Raw genomic sequence first — 21853 nt, 5'->3', positions numbered from 1 at the left:
ACTCTGCTTCAGTAGTTGTGGGTGGAACCAGAGAATTTACATGTCCAACAAGTTCCCAGGTTCGGTTGCTGTTGCCAGTATGGGGACTCCATTTTGAGAACCACTGCAGTAAAACTCATCTATATTAAAAATATCTCCAAAGTAGATTAGTCTTCTTTGTAAATATCCTCCAATACTTTAGCCTCACCTTAATACATCCAATTTATTTCCTTAACAAGGTTTTAGTTATTTGAAGTTGAGATGGTAAGTGAATTCATATGAACACCACTAGTTACCAATTAATTCCTTCACTTTTTATCCCTCTCTGCCCCCAAAAAAGTGATTTTTTTTTTGTAATTTCAGTTCAGAAGAAACGTAAGCAAATAATTGCTAACCGTTCAAAATTTGATTTTTGACTTCTAAGGGTTAAGGTCCACTGATCCACAGTAATTTAAAAAAATTATATAAACACAAAAGAGTAGGAGGCACGGATAAGACACCATTGTAGGTATCACATAATAAAACTCAAGTTAAGGTCATGTTGACCCATAGTGTTAGAGAATGCCATCTACCAAGCACAAAGGAAAACAAATTGTCACATTTTTTTTTTCTGTCAGTGGTTGTAAGTGAAAGAAGATATTTTGAGGAACAGGATTAATAAAACATTAAAATAACTAGGAAAAAAGGCTGGTAATTAAGCATGTACTGTAATTCCAACCCAGCCTGAACAATGGCTCTTCTCTTCTGATTCTGCTTCTTTTTAATTACAGAAATAACAGTTCTTCCTGGATCAGCCCTCTCCCGTCTGTCATCTCCAACAGATACAAAGCCAGCTTTAAGAAGACCAAACCTACAAAAATCATTCATGCTTTCTGCCTCCATGTTTTTCTTTCCAACCTAGTTCCTCCAGAAAATGTAAAAGAGCAACCGAACCGTCAACTGGTACAATGACTTCTACACGTCAGACCTCGGCCACGCCACAGTCATCAGATTATTCTATCACAGGGTCTCTCAACCGTGGAATATGGTCTCCAAGGGAAACAAGCCAGAGAGGGCTCAGGAGCACTGCTATAAAGAGTAGGCAAATGGAAATCTTTCCCCAAAGGGCACACTGGGATTGTTAGGCGAGGGCTGCTCAATCCATTAAAAGTTTAAACTCGAAAAAAAAAAAGAAAAAAAAAACCTTTTGAAAAAATACAGAAAGCAACCTGTTCTAGATTTTATGTATAAAAGAGAGTTTATTCAGGGGACTGAAATGTTGACAGTGAATCAACTGGGAGGATATTTTCAATCAGAACCGTATGACTGACAGCTTTCATATTATTAATGCACATACTAGGAGACATCAAATTTGAAGGGCAGGCATTGTGCTAAGTCAGACTTCTACCTTAAAATGCATTACATTTTGTCTGTAAATCAAGGTCAGTTATTAAATTAAGGTGCTCTCATCCCTAAATACTTTATTCCATCATCGTGTGTAATTAATCACAAACCCCTTACTTGGGGTTCTTTAGAAAGTGATGAGCAAAACCCATAAAAAATTAAGAGAAAAAATAACAGGTATCTTTTAAAAAACAGGGAATAAGTGCAAGGAAATTTAAGTATAAGTAAAAAAATTTGCACGATCCTTTAAATAGATAATAGATATAATAATAATAATTTTGCAGCCCTACAATTCCACAGCATATTAATCTTTTCAAATCTGTTATTTTTCATCATTAAAACAATCATGTAAAACAGGTGGAGTACTTCAATATTCCAATTTCACAGATGCATACACTGAGTCAAGGAAAAGTTAAGTATCTATTAAGTCATCCAGCTTACCGGATATGGAACTGAGACTTGAAAGCATATCTTCTAAATCCCACCTCTTCTCCAGAGATAGTGTCAGGACATAGAAAGCAGAAGTTAAACTGTATGAGCTATTCTGCCTTCCATATTTATTTTTCCCAAGAAGTAATTTTAAAAAAACATTGGAGATAATGCTTTTGAAGCACTTTGCTAAATGCTAAATTGTCCAAACACTTTGGAAAAAAGTGGCAGTTTCTTAAAAAATTAACAAAGAATTACCATATGACCCAGCAATTCCACTCCTAGCCATGTACTGAGGAGAACTGAAAATATATGTCCATGTAAAAACTTAGAGTTAAATATTTGTAGCAGCTTTATTTAAAATAGCCAAAAAGTGGAAACAACCCCCCAAAAATGTACCTCAGTGATGGATGTATAAATAAAACATGTTGTATACATAACAAGGAAATATTATTTAGCCACAAAAAGAAATGAAGTTTCTTTTTCTATTAGTTGGCCATAAAAAGAAATAAAGTGTTTTTTGTTTTGTTTTGTTTTGTTTTTTTGTAGCATGTACTGACCTGGAAAACCTCATGCTAAGTGAAAGAAGGCAGTTACAAAGGACCACATATTTTTGATACCATTTATATAACATGTCTAGAACAGGCAAATCTAGAGAGATGGAAAGTAGGTTAGTTGTTGGCTAGTACTAGAGTAAGCAAGCAGGGATTGAAGGGTATTGGCTAAGGAATACAGGGTTTCTTTCTGTGGTGCTTTTCTTAAAAAGTTCTAAAATTGATTGTTGTGTTGTTTGCACAATGCCGTGAATATCCTAAAAGCTACTGAATGATACACTTTAAATGGGTGAATTGTATGGTAGGTAAATTATGTCTCAATAAAACTGTTAAAAAACACACAGGCATACTCTGTTTCAAATGTTGCCTAAGATTATCTCTGCATTCAAAAGAGATAAAAGAAACCCTCTTTCTTTACTTCCTTTACTTTTTCTTCTATTAGTCTTCCCAGTTTTTAGGATCCAGAACTCAAGTTCTTGTGATAAGTTATTTGCAAAGTACGAAGGAGTTTGATCCACTTTGATTTGCCTGAGATCTAAACCCAGATGTAGTGTTTTGATGGGCATTCTGAGTTTTCAACATCCTACTGACAGAAAGACTGGCTGGAAGGACACAATCCTTCTGTACAAAGGACACTGAGTATTCTTTAATCTTGTATCTGTTTTTGTTTCTGTCTCTTACCTGGATTCTTGTGTTGCATTATCCACACTTACACATAACAATTCATAACACTTCAACTCTAGGCCATTAGATTGGGTGTGGGGGGGGGGGTTTAAAAAACCCTGTAGCCAGGCATGATGCCTCAGGCCTGTTATCTCAGCATTTTGGGAGGCCGAGGTGGGAGGATGGCTTGTGGCCAGGAGTTCAAGACCAGCCACAGCAATGTAGTCAGATCCTGTCTCTACAAGAAAATCAAAAAACTAGCCAGCCATGTCACCATATGCCTGTAGTCCCAGCTACTCAAGAGGCTGAGGTGGGAGGATTGCTTGAGCCCAGGAAGTTGAGGCTGCATGAATTATGATTAAAGGACTGCACCCCAGCCTGGGCACACAGCAAAATGCTGCTTCTAAAAAAAAATTTTAAAAATGAATACAGAAAGAAAAATTTAAAAATAAACACTGTAACCACTATTACTTACTTGACTTCCCATCTTTCCTTTTTCTAGCTTTTAGAGAAACGGCTCTTAGTATCTCTGTAAACCACCTACCTAATCACTAGCTTAATCTGATATAATAAAATAAAATTTACATAAAATCATTCCCATAGTAACTATCTACACAATTAGATATAATAGTTCTCTAATTTTAAGAGGTAACTGTTCTCTTTTCAGGTGCAAAGTTAACCTAAAACACAGCACAATGTTTTTTTAAAAAATACATTAGTCAAATCTAAGCAGGCATATTAAACAATAAAAGGAGGTGATTTCATTACATGCACAAGGCTGAAAACTTTTTTCTCACTTAATTATTTAAAGATTGTGAACTCTTTGATGTAAGAATGTGTTTTTTAATTCATTTTTATGCCTTTACATTTCTTGAATATCTTGAATATTTCCTACTATATAATGGGTGCTTAATGTGAATGAATGAATAAACAAATGAGTGAATGAAAGTCTGAATTAGTCACATCTGTTTTTAGCAGACTGGAATCAAAGAGCCCTGAATCCAAGACATGATTTTTTCAATTACTATTTTTGTACGCACGTGTAATTTGATATCGGTTAGACTTAGTTTTCTCATCAGCTACATGGGGTTGCTGATGTGTTGTGAGCATAAATAACGGTGTGAACCCAGAAAATCTGAGACAGGTCACAGTTAATTTAGAAAGTTTATTTTGCCAAGGTTGATGACATGCCTATGACACAGCCTCGGGAAATCCTGATAACATGTGCCCAAGGTGGTCGGAGCACAGCCTGGTTTTGTACATTTTAGGGAGAGAAGAGACATCAATCAATATATGTAAGAAGTACATTGGTTCGGCCTCGAAAGGCGGGACAACTTGAAGCAAAGGCAGGAAGACTGGAAGTGGGGAGGGAGCTTCCAGGTCACAGATGAGAGACACAAAAGAATAGGTTGCATTCTTTTGACTTTCTGATTAGCCTTTACAAAGGAGGCAATCAGATAGGCATCCATGTCAGTGAGCAGACAGATAATTCTGAATAGAATGGGAGGCAGGTTTGCCCTAAGCAGTTTCCAGTTTGAGTTTTCCTTAGTGATTTTGGGGGCCCAAGATATTTTCCTTTCACAACAGCATACAGTTTCTAAAAAACAGGTAGCATTGAAAACATGTGAACTATTAGCTTACAGGCATTACTTTATGTAATAATCAGGTTGGTCACAGAAAAAGTCAGAATTTATAGATAATCAGGAGAAGAAAGAGTAAAAGAGGATGAAACCAAAGCAAATTTACTAGCTGAATATGATTGTGATCAGCCTGATGATTTTGAAAAACTACGAGGAAAGAATCCCAAATTTGTTGCAAACCATCATTATGGTTTGTTGCAAATCATGTCCTCCACTCTGTGAAGCAGACATTTTTCTTACTGTCCTGAAAACTTTGATGGTGGGGACTTGTAAAGAAATAAATTATGACTTAAAGAAAGGTCAAGAATAATCTATTCCAGCTGTGGCTTGAGGAAGCTAATTTGAATTTAAAAGAAAGCAAAAATCCTTTTTTATTTCCCTCTTTCCACTCAAGATTTTTAATACTGTGGACTCCTAACAGATATAATTTCATGGCATCAATAGAGGACTCAAAAGGAATATTCAAATGGTGGAAAATCTATGAATAGTTTGGAGAAGAATCCCAGATACATTTATTGAAAAAGTAAATTATGTACAGTAGCTGTCAGGCTCAGACAAAGGTTGTTCTTGTTAAATATAGTGAACTCCAAGTTTCTCTTCAGAGAATCAGTATGTCAGTATGCTCAGCTCTCTTATTCTCTGTTCTCCATTTTAAAGTTTAACTTCCTGATTCTCTTTGCCCCCTTGCCTCTAGTTTCTGTAAACAACTTTCCCTCCAGTTCTAATCAGTAGTTCACATCTGTTCCCCTGGTCACCTGCTTTGACCTGAGTCACCCCTGTCACCTGCTCCATCCTGACTCATCCTGAGTCACCTGTTCTGTAACCGTTCTTCCTGCCAAACTACTCACCTCACCACTCCAACTCATACCCCTGCTCTCTTTAAAGCAGCCAACTGGAATTAGCTTAGACTGTGTGGTCCAACCGTAGCCAATAGGGGAATGATGCAGCAGTAGGGGCTACCTGCATCAGGAATAAAAACCCCCTTTTTTTCCTCCCTTGTTCACGTGTGCTCTTGCCATTGCTCCACCTGCAAGATGCACCCTTCTATAGAAGTCAAATTGCCTTGCTGAGAAAATTTATATTTGAGTGCTATTCTTTCATTTTTGTGGCACTGAAAAATTTGCTTCTAACATTCTTCTCCCAACATGGCATCCAAACCGTTCCCTGCTGTGCTGCCTCATTCAACCTCTTCCCATTGTGGTCACTTGTGATTTTTGGCTAGCACATAGTTTCATTTTATTGTCTAATAGTCCTCCAGAGTTCACTGAAATCCTGCTACCTGGGAGTGTATACTTGGCTAGCAGGTAATGGAGAAGACATGGTCTCATTCCCCGCAAGACCGTAAAATCTGCTGTAGAAAATTCATCCTTCTTTCTACCACTCGTTATTTTTAATAATCTTATCACTGAAGCTTTGGGAATTTAGTAGAATGCTCTCTTAACCTCAAATTGTTGCTACTTTTCAGCTATTTTGGTGAAATAAACTTTTCAGTTATATAATAGCTGATTTTCCTGAAATTTTTTCTTGACATGGAAAGAATTTTATTAAAGATTATATGAAATAAACATATTTGACCAGCTCCCAACTACTCTGGTCAGATAAGCTTTCTTTTGGGCTCATATTGTTTAAAACTTCTGCCAAATGTTCAGAATACTTCTTTTTAAAAGAGTTTTGTGAAAGACAGGTTATTTGGCAAAGTAATACTACTAAAAGATGTGAGAATAAAACTATGTATTCTCCAAAAATACTCACATTTTAATGTGAGATTAGACTTGGCAAAGTCCATTTTGTTGATTTCTTATTCTGAGATCAATCTTCAAATATTTACTATATATTATGCTATTTGCAAGTTAATTTCATATTCTTAGAATTATTAATACATATGAATTTAGCAAAATTTTAATTTCATGCTGTGTCATTTTATACAGGGTTAGGCATCCCTAATCAGACTATATGTGTAAGGTGTATATGGAACATAAATGAATTTTGTGTTTAGACTTAGGTCTCATCTCCAAGATACCTTACTATGCATATGCAAATATCTCTTAATCTGAAAATATCCTAAATCCAAAACACTTCTGGTCCTAAGCATGGTAGATAAAGGATACTCAATCTATAATTGATATTTCATATTGAAACAAGTTTATCTACTGGAAAGTTGAAGAAAGATTGAGATTTCTTTTTTTTTTTCTAGTCTCTTTCTTCTAAGATAACATTCACCAAGACAGATCATATACAGAGCCATAAAAAGCCTTAATATTTCAAATCATTGAAACCATATGGAGTATGATTTCTAACTACAACAAAATCAATCTGGAAATCTAGATGAAAAGATATTTTAAACATTCCTAAACTTTTGGAGCCCTAAAAACACACCACCAGGTAAGCCATGAATCAAAGGAGAAATAACAAGTTAACTACAAAGAATAAATTGAATATAAATGACAATGAAACATATTAAAATTTAATGCATACAGTTAAAGTATTGCTTGGAGTTTTTGCTATAACTGTTAGAAGAAATACGGAGCAAAACATTTATATGATTGGGTAGGCAAAAATTTTTAGGACCAAAAAATGAGTCTTAAAAGAAAAAAATGATGAATTAGATTTCATTTAAATTAAAAACTTACAGTCTTTGCAAGACACCATTTAGAAATTAAAAGGCAAGCCACAGATTGGGAGAAAATATTGACAATACTTACTTCTGACAAATAATTTATAACCAGAATACATTAAGAACTCCTACAACTCAATAAGGCAAACAACTTTTAACACAGCCAGAAGATTTGAACAGAAGGCTCACAAAAGAAAATGTACAAATGAACAATAACATAAAAAGTTGCTTAACATCATTAGTCATCAGGAAAAGGCAAATAATTGAAATAATAGGTGGTGCAGAGTGTCATTGAAGATACAAAGCAACTGAAAATATTCTTGCTACTATTGGGAAAAGTAAAATTTTGCAACCACTTTGGAAAAAAATTTGGCAGGTTCTTTTTATGAGCTTAAACATTCACTTATACAACTCAGCAATTCTACTCTTAGGTATTTACCCAAGAGAAATGAAAACATATATTCACATGAAGACTTATGCATGAATATTCACAGGAATTGTGGTCATAATAGGAAAAAACTAGAAACCAACAGTCTATCAAGAGATAAATATAGAAATAAATTGTGGTCTATCCATACAATGAACTACTTCTTGGAAACAAAAAAACCACAAATCTGTAACATACACAACAACATAAGTGAATATCAAAAACATGCTGAGAAAAAGAAGCAGACCTAAAGGAATAGGTACTGTATGATTTCATTTATATGCAACTCTACAAAAGGGAAAACAATTTATAAAGATAGAAAGTATATTGGGCCAGGCACGGTGGCTCATGCCTGTAATCCCAGCACTTTGGGAGGCTGAGGCAGGTGGATCACTTGAAGTCAGGAGTTCAAGACAAGCCTGGCCAACATGGCAAAACTGTTTCTCTACTAAAAATACAAAAATTAGACAGTCATACTGGCGGGTGCCTTTAGTCACAGCTACCCAGGAGGCTAAGGCCAGAGAATCACTAGAACCCAGGAGGAGGAGGTTGTAGTTAGCCGAGATGGTACCACTGCACTCCAACCCAGGCAACAGAGCGAGACTCCGTCTCAAAAAAAAAAAAAAAAGAGAGAGAGAGAGAGAAAGAAAGCATATTGGTGACTGCCAAGGGCCAAGGATAAGGGTGTAAAGTTGAGTTCCTAGGAAAATGAAGGAACTTTTTGCTTTGGTGGTGGTTACTTGCTGTACACATTTATCAAAAACCATTGAACTATATACACTTAAAAGTGGTGCATTTTATTATATGAAAATTATGCCTCAATTAAGTTGATTTTTTTTCAAAGCTGACAAAAAAACCACCAAGATCGGCTTTGTATTTATGAACTAAAGAATTAGGTTTTTCCCTTTTTTAAAATTTTTTTCTTCTCATTCCTATTATTTTTAATGTGCAAGTATTTCTTCTATAGCAGAAAAATATCAATATTCTTATACAAATTTCCATGCAGGTTTGCTCCCTTGTATTTCATCCTGCCTTGTTACTTCTTTGCTTTTTAAAAAGACTGGAGTACTAAGGGAGTATTAAAAAGGATATCTCACTTATTCCTCAATTTTCAGGCCACATCGTTTTAAAGTAGAATATTCCTCTCACACAGGTCTTCTACATCTTTTATTTGCTAGAAAATTATGTGGGTTGAAGAGCTCAACAAAGCTATTGTTTGTGATCACTCTGCTGCCTCAACTCGAACTTTATGTAGTAAAAGTTTAGCTTCTGAAGAACATAAGGAAGAGTGTTTCATTTAGCATTTCCAGGGTACTGCCGACCCTTCCTTGTTCTCTGGTCTTAAAGACACCTTAGCAAAGTTAACACTGGAGACTCCCAGTTTCTACAGGCAGTCTGATTAAGGAGGTTGTTGAAATGGTACCAGGGGTACGTTTGTGTACATTCATTTAAAAAGTAAAAAGGAATACCCTGGCACAAGGCCATGTTGCCCTCTACTACTTAGTAAAATTAATTTAATTGGCCTATTCCTAGGAGAGGTTTTCTGCTTGAGTTTGAATAGTTAGTGCAGGTAAGGTTTACAAAACTCTGTTTGGATAGGTGTTCAATTAGATTTTCCAATTTAGGCTGTGCTGAGCTGATATACATTTTTGAGCCATTCGGTGCATTTTGATTTTCTAATTTTCTGGGTCATGTTTTCCAGCACTACAGAGGCTAAAAGAACATACTTGATGAATGAGTGAAATCAAAAAGGAAACAAAGCATTTCTAATACATGGAGAGAACCCAAAGAAAATATTCACAGGCCTCTTCTTCATTTATCTTTTAGTGGCAATTCTTACTATTGTCATTCATTCACTTACTCATTCTTATGTGATCTGTTATTTTTTTCATTTATTCTGTCATTTGTTTATTGAGTCCATACTAAGTACCCAGGCCTCAAAGATGCAATGATAATAACAGCTACCATTTTCAGAACATCTTAGGTTTGTGGCATTGTACGTACTTCGTTTCTAATGTTAAAATTATTTTTGAAAGCAAGGTCTAATTATCCTTTTTCTAGATGAAGGCAATGAAACTGAACCAGGATTTGAACTCAAATATCATCAATGGAAAAACTCAGACCCATTTCACAAAACCACCTTGGCTTCCAAGTCATATTCTAGAGATAAACCGAAAAGGTTTAATAGTAATCAAGAGAGCATGCAAAGCTGGAGAAAGCACAAGTCTAGGAGGTAAGAATTCGAATCCTATCCTTGACAAACTAGACTTGGGATCTTGGAGAGACACTTTATCTATGGGAGATGGATGTATAAATCCCCTATAAAACAGGAAGTGCATTAAGTTATTTTTCATGGTTGCTTCTCTTCCAATGGTAAACATTTCTAATTCTGTCATTTTTGCCTTGAAAATTATAAAGAGTTGACTTGAAATTTCAGTTTTTAGAGATTTTGTGATTTTAAAAATTATTCTGTTTTCTGCTTTCTCTCCTTTCTAACTAGCTCATCAGTTAAGCTCCAAAATGATAAAAAGAGGTATTGGGTACCTAATTTTCGGGGAAACCAGATATTGAACTATCAACTGATTCCAAATTATGTCAAGCAACTTGTGAGCTGGTGGCTCTTAAGCTCTAGTTTCTCACATTCTTTTTGGCATTGGTCCTCGAACATGACAACGTAACGATGTTCTCAATTTGGTGATTTTTAAAATATTTTAATCTTAATGAATAAATACAGAATAAGTTGTGTTTGCTGAGCTCAAATCTCACCAATTGTGAGAAAACTATATTTCAGTTGTATGTCCTGTTACACAATGTTCTTGGAACTTCTCATATGTCATTCTGTCTGTTCATGTGCAATCTGATAACTAACTGCAATTAGCAAACGAAATATTTATATATGCTGCCACATAGTCAGTCCATATGTGCAAAATATTGCAAGTTCCTCAGTAGCATTTAGTATCACCCGTTGTTATGTTAGTTTCTTGAAATAGAACTTATGGTGCCTTACAAAGTATGTCCAAAACGCAAGCAATTTCCTTGCTTTGCATGTTTATAGTAGAGCTGAAGTCAGCCTCGGTGAGGTTTGTTCTCTAACAAAATTCAGCACCACCAACACAGAGTTATCTTCTGCGTTACTCATATCCTTAACTTGTAAGTTACTCCATGTCCCACAGAGCAGTGTACATCCACATGGCCCAACCAGTTACTATTTTATTTTAAATAATTTCTAGTCATTGCCCCAACAGAAATAATTGAAGGTCGCACTGAGAATCTCAAAAAGGAAATTTAAACCTTGAACAGAGACACATTCTCTATAATCAGCACATGAACAACAGGAAGAGTTTGTTGACTTTTTAAAAACTCTTCCTGAAAGTGGAAATTCATAAATGGAAAGAAAACATGCATTGGATTGACTTCTGAATTAAATTAAAGGACATTCAACAGTTGAAAGAATACAGGGTAGCTGCTCTCCATAAAGTATCGGTATTTGTAGGCTTTCTCCCCTCCTAAGTCTGATCACATTACATTGAGTAGTGGAGAGTGTAAGGAACTGAGATTCCACCTGCAACCTTAGGTTTGTGTATAACCTTATTTATTAAAAAGGTTCAAGCAATCCCAAGTAAATCACAACACAAAACAGCGAGGGAGAGGGAACGCAGAAGAGACGGAGAAGAGGGAGAGGTGAAGGAGAATATGAGGTGATTGACGTGCCCCTTGTGAGGGGTTCTGGTACTTGTGCTACTGAACTAATGATACAGCCAATCGAAACTGCTGAAATGTGGTGAGCAGAGAAAGGTCCTGGTTATTAGACCAATATAAATAAGAATGCGTCTAAACACAGCTAAGATCTAGTTCCAGTGGATATTGATGCCATTAATTTATGACCTGTATGTTTTTTATAATACAAACCTTGTTAATAATGCAGTCTCTTGAAACATACAATTCCACAGCTCTTAAGAACAACCTTGAAAAAGAAGGTACTTTATGTTACAATAATGGCATCATGTCACTACAGTTTGAAGGAGGGAGGGATGCATTATTTCCTGTCTTTTTATATTGTAAGAGATTTGTGGTGGGATGGTTTAAGAGGCTTCTGCTGTCTCAAACTGTTCCCTTCAAGTGCTGACCATGAACTGGGCTCAGAGATGATTTGGACACTTAACATTCTCAAGGACAAAAATTTCTCCCTGTGTGGCAGAGAGAGCAAGATGGGAAGAAAAGATTATTTTATCATTCTGTTTTACTGCCACCAAGGCAAACTTAGAGACGGGGGAAAGACTGAAAAACAGAGACTCCAATACTGAGCTTGCAGTGCCTAATTGCATACCATATAAATTAATGGCATAAATGCCTACAAAGGAATAAAAATACACAGTGCTATTTAAGCAATGGTTTAAACAAATACAGCATATTTTCAGTTAGAAATGCTAACTTGGCCACTCACTGCCAAATCTCTTTGCAAGGCCTGCCGGCCACACGGTTTCCCCCACCGTGACAGATTGGACTTAATTGAAAAGTTTCTAGTTTAGAGCTGTCGCTGAAAACTTGTATCATGAAAGAAAATCGGCCTGGTGATTGTCCTTCAGTCTATTTTTATATAGGCTCTTCATCCTGGTCATCATTTTTTTTAGGAATTAATATGAATATTTCCCAAAGCCATAAAAAATATTTAACCCAGAGGGGAACTATATTTTAAAACGATCAAAGTCTCAGAGATCATTACTGCTCCTGATTCTTGTTTCTTGACATTAGTGAACTTTATGTGCCCTGTTTATTACATGGGATGCTTTTTAAACAGCCACTTGTAACCTAGTTAGCTTGCTCTCAAAATGAAGTGAAGTGAGCAAACTGGAATAAATAATCTATAGGAGAGGGAGTAACATGAAGGTAAATAAGGAAAAGGGTGGGAAATCAAGGAGTTAATGAGTCTAACTGTCCCAGTTGGTAACACTCACTGCCATATTTCTTTAAGTCCTGTTTCCTAAATTTCTCTCCAATGCCTATTGCTATATGTGACTTAGAGCATCCTCATGGACAAAATCAGTTTCAGTGAGTTGCCATGTAATGATCTATCTTTCACAAAAGTTACCAGGAGTTTTCTGTTGTCCAGAGCTACACTGCAGGCAAGCTTTATGAGTCTTTTCAAAGGAAATAGAAGGCGTGGTTGCTACTCAGAAAGTAAAAACTTAATCGTACCTCAGTAAACATCAGTAAGTAGTTATCACAGTGGCTGTGATCCTAAGGAGCCCCCGTGCCTTGCTACTCAACATTTGCTCACGAATCAGCATCATCAGGATTACCTGGGAGCTTGTTGGAGATGCAGATTATCAGGCCCTGCTTAAATCTGCAATTTAGCAAGATCCTACAGTGATTCAGTATGCTCTCAAAACTCCAGAGGCCTCTCCCCAGTGAATATGTATGGGACACCTGTGTGAATTTCCTTGAAAAATTCTTTAAGTTTAGAAAGTATCCTCTACTTTTCTTATTCTCATTTTTAACCACATAGACCTGCAAAACAGATGGCTACATTTAGAATTGAAGAAAACAGGTCCAGGAAAGGCAGCCTGATTTTTGACATTGGAGTTTCCACCATCCAGGTGCTTAGTCCATTTGGAGACAGGAAACAACACCCAAAGAGTGAGGACTAAGGACGCTGTGGGTTGATGGCAAACTCAATTGCACACAGGTGCAGAGGATTCATTAAGTAGCTACTGCGCTGACACATATTAGCATCAGCTATGTAAGCATAATTATTGGTCAAGGGCAGATTGTTGTAAAACAGCTAATAAACAGGAAACATTAACTTCCCTCACACTGGGCCTTTGCAAAACCAATATTAGGCCTATGTGTTCTGTACATGTATTTTCTCTGAAGCCAATTAACCTCTTTATTGGAAAACAAGAGCTTCGTTATTGTTGAACATGGCAGCTAATCCTTCACAGTAGATAACTTTCATTGAGCAAGAGTGGAATAAGTTGTGTTTACTTCACTGACTGACATTCCTATACAATTAAAAGAAAGATTAATTGTTTAATTTCCTCAACATTGGTGCTGGTGAAGGCTAGGAGATCCATAAAACTAAAAACTATAGTTTTTCATTTATCCAAGGCCAATGGAGCAGTGGAAATTAATTTTGGTATGGTATATATCTTTTTATTATCCTGACCATGTAAGGAAGGTTGAGGGCTTGAACATCTTTGCAGAATCAATTTTTATTATATTTCCTCCATATAACTTTGAAGGTTTAGAATGGAACAAGATATGAGCCTGCAGATCTGTCAAATCATTTTGATGTTTCAGACTTAGACTATTTGGCTGATACAGAGTGCATGGAAGATGCCAACGGAGAAGAATAACAAAAAATATGAGCAATGACCACTTCAGTAGATATAAAATGCTGAAGGTATACTTAATAATAATAACTCGTACCGTGACAGTGAGTCCATCTAAACTTACAGGAAGAAATTTCATGAGCAATAATGGTGCAAACTCATCGACCTTGCTGAATTTACTTGGAAATCAAATATATGAGATTTGCAGTATAGGGCAACAAATCAAGACGATAGGAGCTCCATGGTGTGTGTGTGTGTGTGTGTGTGTGTGTGTGTGTGTGTGTGTGTCTACTGTGGTACTCTTGTTATTTTGCATTGATGTTTCATCAACTGATCCATCCTCTTTGTTTTCTGCAGTCACTTGATTCCCTACCTCTATTGCTCCCCTTTTTCCTCTTTCTTGAACTTTCTTCTCCACATATGCAAGTTAAAGTCTATCCTTTCTTATTTCATTTCTTAGAGTTGAAATCTCTTGTTTCCTTTATTTTTTAAAGTGACTTCAGTGCCTGAAGTTATAGAGATACAAATATCTAAGACTGGCTTCTAGGTCAGAAACATAATGTGGGCAACCTGTGCAATTTTAAATTGTAATATAAAATTTTTTCTAATAGAAATGTTAGAAAGTAAAACAAATTAATTTGAATGATGTATGTATTTAACCAAATATGTCCAAATTATTATCATTCCAACATGTAATCAAAATAAGAATATGATTGAGATACTTTACATTTTTTTGTGGGGGATTTGAAATCCTACATATATTTCACACTTCATAGCACATCTCAATTCAGACTAGCCACATTTTAAACGTCTAATAGCCACATGTAGCTAGGGGCTACCATATCATCAGATGACAAATCTTATATCACAAAGGACTGAACGTTTTTTCTTCCATGAATGCAAAATGCCATTTATAAACAGGGAAAGTATACTTTTCTTATTAGACCAAGGGAAGGCCCATCTTCATCAAGGGCAATAACATATACAGGACTTTAGAGTACTCGTTGAACAACTGTCAATTTGAAAACGATTACTTTGATAGGTACTTTTAATCTTATTCTCTCTTGTTAAAAACCTAAACACCTTAACATAACTACATGTTATTTTTCCTCATTCATTTTTGGTTGGGGATAGTATGGAAGAGGACATAGACTTCCTTCTCTGGAAGGGTTCTTGCACACACCTCTTTTCATTTATAGTCTCCCAGAAAAATCAAAGGACTTGGATAATTCACATTGATAGAATGTAATAATAATTTCATCATTTATGTTGATGTTTTCAATTTTTTATTACAGCTTTGGCTGTCCTTAGCATGTTTTTATAGTCTCTTTAAAATATTTGTGATGACTATACCCCATCCTCTTTCCAAAGCTTTCCTCTGCCTCCTGAGTAGAGATGTGTACAGCATGTCTTATCAGTCAGAAAAGCCCACGGGATGTCCTGTCTTTCAAGTACTTTAAAAAAATCTCTTGTTTGTTCTGCCATTTCTAGCAACCTTTATCAAGGGGAAGAACATAATTCTCAATGTCAACTTTGTGATTCAGATCACAGAGCAAGCTCTAAAATGGGTTTATCAAAGACAGCTCATATTATCTTTTAGGGCACAAGTTAGGAAAACTATAAAGGAATAGAGATGGCCCCAAATTTAAGACAACGTGAAGTATGAAAACCCAAAACGGTTAAAGAGATGCTGTGGAGGGAGTTTCCTCTATAGCTCAAAATGATTTTTCTTTTCACCATTAGGATTGCTTTAAATCAAAATCTCTTCATCTTCCTTACATTTAAGTATTTGTTTATAAATCAATAACTACTTGAAAGACTAAAGAAAAGAGAAAATGAAAGCTGAAGCATTGGGAATCAGTGCCAAATTGAGATTAATAAAAAATGAAGATAAACCATCTTTAAATTTACCGAAAGTCAAGGGGAAAATAAGGTCTACCATTTAAACTTTCAATTGTGCTCATTTTCACCTTAATGTGTGCCTGAAGAAATTATGAAATAAAATTCTACAATTATCTATACTCATTAATGGCCTTCTTAAAACTAATGTCCCTGAGCGTCCCTACACACAACCATGAAATACACACCCACACAGGCATATTTCCAATTTCGTTCCCAACAACTCCACAATGCCCTTGTGAAATTATAGCCACTGATTAATGTTTATCTGAGGAGTATAACTGTAAGTTTCCAGAGCTGCTGGAAAGCCAATTCTTACCCAAAACAGCTGTGAAACCAGACTGACTTTTAACCTCCCCTGTTGAATACAGGAACTCTTGGCACAATTACAGTGCAAGTAGCACAGAACCTATGGGGTTACCATTATAGAAACAGACTTGGCCAGCAGGAAATGTTTATATCCTGCACGAAACCCTGATGTTTGACATAAAACCGGAGCTGCTCACCATCATTTTATAAAACAAAAGTCTCCCGCTTTGAACTTGCCTCGTGGCCCAAACGAACAAATACTCCCATTTCCTTTCCATCAAATACCTCAATCCCAACTATTTCTTTCGTTAAACCGTTTTTGTACTCTGTAGATACAGGAAATAAACAGCCCTGCAGTGCTCTGCCTATAATGGAATAGAAGCCACTTCCACCAAGGAGAACACTCAGTGAGCAACAACAAAGAGAGATAGACTCCGGGTTGGTCCTTCCAATTCCTCAAGCATCTCCTAGGTAAGGCAATTATATTTTAATAACAATGAACTAGGCTTCATACTACAAAAGCAACACCACCAGATTTCTCTATAACTTACTGAATTTGAGCCTTAGAACTCAAGAGGTAATATCTACATGCTGACTTTCACCAGTTTCTCCTTTATCAAAGATAGACATGTGAAGACGGGGAAATGAAGAAAGCCTGGGTTAAGAGGTTGAGCTGGCTGAACCCAAGGATCTAGAAGAGATAAGTTAAAGCCTTTTTACAACTTCCAGCAGCCCTCGGCAAAGTTACAGCACCAGAAAACCACCTGGTCACCCAGTTTCCTGCCAGTAACTGGACAAAAGAGGGAGGCTAGCGAAACTCCCCAAAGGACTGTTAATTAGTTTAAGGGGCAACCTACACCTGATGCCCTTGATTATTTCTCCTCCCCTGTTAGCAAAAAATTAAAGGGACAGGAAAGACGAAGAGGGCACCGACTATTATCTTTCACTGTGGCTGATAAATGCATCTTTCTCTTTTTTTTTTTTTAAAGCAAATTACTGGTATTGCTGTTTTCTTAGGTGTAACGCAGAGCCTCTCAGAGGTCAGACAATTTTGTTGTGACCTCAGCAGGCTACTATGATTAGACTATATTGGTTTGTTCCTTTCATGTGTTAAGGTGACCATGCAAATGCGTGGACTTCTTAACTGCAGAAGGCCAAAAGGAAATCAGGCAGCCAAAAGGAAATTGTGCGTAATCATCCCTCTTCCAAATTTACTTGGATTTCTTAAGCATATATGGGCAGAGAATGTTTGAAAGCCTTTGAGGCAATGTGTGGGCGGGGGCAGGGTGGAAAGTGGGTTTCAGTGCTGGATCCATTCTGTTATTTGGAGTATCTTATAAATATATTTAATATCTCTGTTTCTTCATCTACAATGAGGGAACAAACATCGCCTTCTCAGGACATTCAGGTATAGTGGGGAAGGGTCCAGGCCACTCTAGACCCGTATCTACACTTCAATATGAGGGAAGGAAACTGCTTCTCATTTGAAATCTTCAAATTCACCATTTTGGTTGTTTCTTCATTCAACTGAGATGATCATCTAAAACAAAATCATGACACTATGTATTAATTTTCCATTGCAGCTGTAACACAGTGCCACAGATGTTGTAGATGGAAACCACAAATTAATTTTCTTGCACTTCTCTAGATTAGACGTGTGACACAGACCAAACAGGGGTAAAATCATAGTGTTAGCAGGGCTGTGTTTCTTCCTGGAGAATCTGTTTCCTTCCATTTTCCAGCTTGTAGAGGCCACCCACAAGCCATGACTCATGGCCCTCTTCCTCTGTCTTCAAAATCAGCAAGATTTCATCTTCCTGACCATAGCCAAGATAGTTCTCTGATTTTTAAGGACCCATGTGATCACATGGAGCTCACCTGGATAATCCAGAATAGTCTTCCTCATCTCAAAGTCCGTTACTTGATCACATCAGCAAAGTCTCTTTTGCCCTGTAAGGTAACATATTCATAGGTTCCTGGGAATAGAATGTGGAAATCTTTGGGGATCACTGATCTGTCTATCCTACTCTGGAAAGTAGCAGAATCTTATAAATGTTCATTATTTATTAGAAAACATCTTTGCAGACTTGACCCTGTTTTTAGGACACATATGGGCAATTCTAGAACTTTCCACTCTCCTCCAAATAGTTTCCTAGTGTCAAATGTGATAATATCAAGTAAATTGAATAGGAAATAAGATTTAACTGCATCTAATTTTTTGGTCAGATTATGTACAAGATATGTTTTTGACCAACCTATTTTGAAATGTCATTTTTTTTTACAGAAAAATTAGGCCAAAACTGTTTAATAATCTAACAACTAAGTTGCAGGAACTATACATTTCAAAAATAGTAAGATCAATATTATGTCTTAATCACCATCAAAATGTAGACGTCAATATTTCTGTACCTTTTAAATATTCCCAAGGTCACCAAAAATATCAATACTCTCATATTCTGATCATTTTTCTCATTATGGCTACAGGCTTCTTTGACCCAAATTGTTTTCAATTTACACTACTCAGTTACACTCAATACCCACCAGAATCCTGCTATAACACATTCTAGTCCTTTTTGATCTTTTTAGCTGAGTGCTTCCTTCCTGCATTATTAAAGTTTAAATGTTAGAATTCCCAGGAGTCCGTTTTAGGGTAATGTTATTTAGTTACACTAAATCCTTGCCTAATCACTTCAGGTCCCACAGCTTTATCTGACATCTGTATTCTAACAAATGCCAAAGTTATATTTCCAGGCCCAACCTCTGCCAAAATCACATATGACATCTCTACCTAGATGCCTAATAGCCATATGAAACCTACACTTTCAGAAGTCTTGCCCATCTCAGTAAATGGCGAAATGGCAACTATATTGTTTATGTTGCCCAAACTCTCCAGTGTTCCTTGACAATCTTCTGTCTCTCACAGTCAACATATGTAAACTATGACAAATGCATCCAGAACATGATTGCTTTTCTCACTGCCAGGCTCACTATTTTTCTAGCCCGTGTCACCATCATCTCTCACCAGGATTACTGCAATAGTTCCTAAATGATCTTCTTGCTTCTATCCTTGCCTTCCCCTTGGTTCAAAAATGCCCTGTGACTTCCTATGTCACTCAGAATAAATTACAAAGTCCACATTATGGAAACAAGGCCCCACATGATCCAGCCTCTACCTCACTGCTCTCATCTCCTGCTGTTCACTCGTTTGCCTGCTAGGCTCCGGGCACTCTGGCCTCATGGGTCCTTCAGACTTGCTATGATTAAGACCTTCCATTTTCCCCTTTCCACTCTCCGTGCTTCTCTTTTCTGTGCCCTGAGAGGGAGAACGGTGTGGACTTTATCAACAGGTGCCTTAGCCTTCTGTTTTCAGCCAATAGCGGGCACTGTCAAGAAATCAGAGGGAGGACAAGAGTAAGATTAGAATGTATATTCACTGTCTCCCTCTCTACAGGTTCTTTGCTGGCAGGACACAGGCATCCTTTGTTTAAGGGGTTTACTCCTACAAAGTAGCCCTCTTTACACATTTCTCTCTGTCTCCGGTTCCTACAATTAATCTCACCCCTCACCCTTTTGGGCCTAACATCAGTAATGGAGACCTACTGTTATTAGCCCTAGGTACTGTATTTTTCCCAATGACTTTCTTATATTCTCTTTGTTCTTTATATAGAGTATTGATTAGACTCTACTCAAATTATTTTGCTGGAAGCCGGACTAATATAAATGCCAAGCACACTCCTGCTTTAAGACCTCAGGTATTTGCAGTCATTCTTTTCTTTTTTAAAATAATTTCAACTTTATTTTATATAGATTCAGTGCGTACATGCGAAGAATTGTTACATGGGTATATTGCAAAATGCTGAGGTTTAGGGTATGACTGATCCCATCACCCGGGTACTGAGCATAGTACCTAACAGTCAGTTTTCCAACTCTTTCTTCCTTCCTACTCTCCCACCTCTGGTAGTTCTCAGTGTCCACTGTTCTCTTATTTATTTATTTATCTATTTTTTTTGAGACAGAGTCTCACTCTGTCACCCAGGCTGGGTTGCAGTGGCACAATCTTGGCTCACTGCAATGTCTGCCTCCCAGGTTCAAGTGATTCTCCTGTCGCAGCCTCCTGAGTAGCTGGGACTAAAGGCGTACGCCACCATGCCCAGCTAATTTTTGTACTTTTAGTAGAGATGGGGTTTCACCATATTGGGCAGGCTGGTCTCCAACTCCTCATCTTAAGTGATTCACCTGCCTCTGCCTCCCAAAGTGCTGAGGTTACAGGTGTGAGCCACCGCACCCGGCCCATTGCTCCCACCTTTATATTCCTGTGTAGTCAGAGTTTATCTCCCAGTTATAAGTGAGAACATGTGTATTTGTTCTGTTCCTGCATTTATTCACTTATGATAACGGCCTCCAACTGCATTCACGTTGCTGCAGAGAACATGATTTCATTTATTTTAATGGCTACATAGTATTCTGTTTTTATGGCTACGTAATAGTAAACTAAAATATATATATAAAAAATATATAACATTTTTAAATCCAATCCACCATTGATGGGCACCTATGTTGATTCCATGACTTTGCTATTGTGAATAGTGCTGTCATAAACATACAGTGCAGGTATCTGTTGGTAGAATAATTTATTTGCTTTTGGATATATACCCAGTAATGGGATTACTGGGTCAAATGGTAGTTCTAAGTTCTTTTTTTTTTTTTTCACAGAGTCTTGCTCTGTTGCCCAGTCTGGAGTGCAGTGACATCATCTTGGCTCACTGCAACCTCTGCCTCCGAGACTCAAGCGATTCTCCTGCCTCAACCTCCCGAGTAGTTGGTATTACAGGCATGCGCCATGATGCCTGGCTACTTTTTTGTATTTTTAGTAGAGAGGGGGTTTTGCCATGTTGGCCAGGCTGGTCTCGAATTCCTGACCTCAAGTGATCCACCCACCTCAGCCTCCCAAAGTGCTGGGATTACAGGTGTGAGCAACCATACCCAGCCTGTTTTAAGTTCTTTGAGAACTCTCCAAACAGCTTTCCACAGTGGCTGAACCAATTCCCACCATTGGTGGCATTCCCACTAATGGTGTATAAGTGTTTCCTTTTCTCAGCAGCCCTGCCAGCATCGTTGTTTTTTGAGTTTTTTTTTTTTTTTTTTTTTTTTTTTTTGAGACGGAGTCTTGCACTGTCACCCAGGCTGCAGTGCAGCGGCAAAATCTCCACTTACTGCAACCTCCGCCTCTCGGGTTCAAGTGATTCTCCTGCCTCAGCCTCCCAAGTAACTGGGATTACAGGTGTCTGCCACCACGCCTAGCTAATTTTTTGTATTTTTAGTAGAGACAGGGTTTCACTATGATGGCCAGGCTGGTCTTGAACTCCTGACCTCGTGATCTGCCTGCCTCAGCCTCCCAAAGTGTTGGGATTACAGGCGTCAGCCACCATGCCCTGCTGTTTTTTGACTTTTTAATAAGAGCCTCTCTGACTGATGTGAGATGCTATCCCATCATAACTGTGATTCACATTTCTCTGATGATTGGTGATGTTGAGCGTTTGTATGTTTGTTGGTCACCTGTACGACTTCTTTTGAGAAGTGTTTGTTCATGTCTTTTGTCCATTTTTAATGGGATTGTTTCTTGC

General features: G+C 37.2%; 1 protein-coding gene and 1 long non-coding RNA gene across 21 annotated transcripts in view; both read left to right on the top strand.

Annotated features, from left to right (window-relative positions):
* The window catches only part of LOC129138329 (uncharacterized), a 77589-nt gene extending 73681 nt beyond the window's left edge, over window positions 1-3908 (top strand). For all 20 annotated transcript variants that reach the window (XR_010154538.1, XR_010154536.1, XR_010154532.1 and 17 more), the window contains one exon: window positions 750-3908. Coding sequence is in view for 7 of the 20 variants with exons in the window: in XM_063803704.1 (XP_063659774.1) it covers window positions 750-930 (181 nt within the window). In the remaining 13 variants the exon portion in view is untranslated. The remainder of the gene's footprint in view (window positions 1-749) is intronic.
* Window positions 3909-9637: 5729 nt separating this feature from the next.
* LOC104005207 (uncharacterized) overlaps window positions 9638-21853 on the top strand; it is a 30127-nt gene continuing 17911 nt past the window's right edge. Inside the window, exons 1-3 of the long non-coding RNA XR_678429.4 lie at window positions 9638-9922; window positions 16562-16700; window positions 16852-19981. This is a non-coding gene — a long non-coding RNA (uncharacterized LOC104005207). The remainder of the gene's footprint in view (window positions 9923-16561; window positions 16701-16851; window positions 19982-21853) is intronic.

Source organism: Pan troglodytes, chromosome 22 (genome assembly GCF_028858775.2).
Source record: "Pan troglodytes isolate AG18354 chromosome 22, NHGRI_mPanTro3-v2.0_pri, whole genome shotgun sequence".
Classification (NCBI taxonomy): domain Eukaryota; kingdom Metazoa; phylum Chordata; class Mammalia; order Primates; family Hominidae; genus Pan; species Pan troglodytes.
Note: the sequence above shows the minus strand (reverse complement) of the source record. Positions and strands in the feature narration are given on the sequence as shown.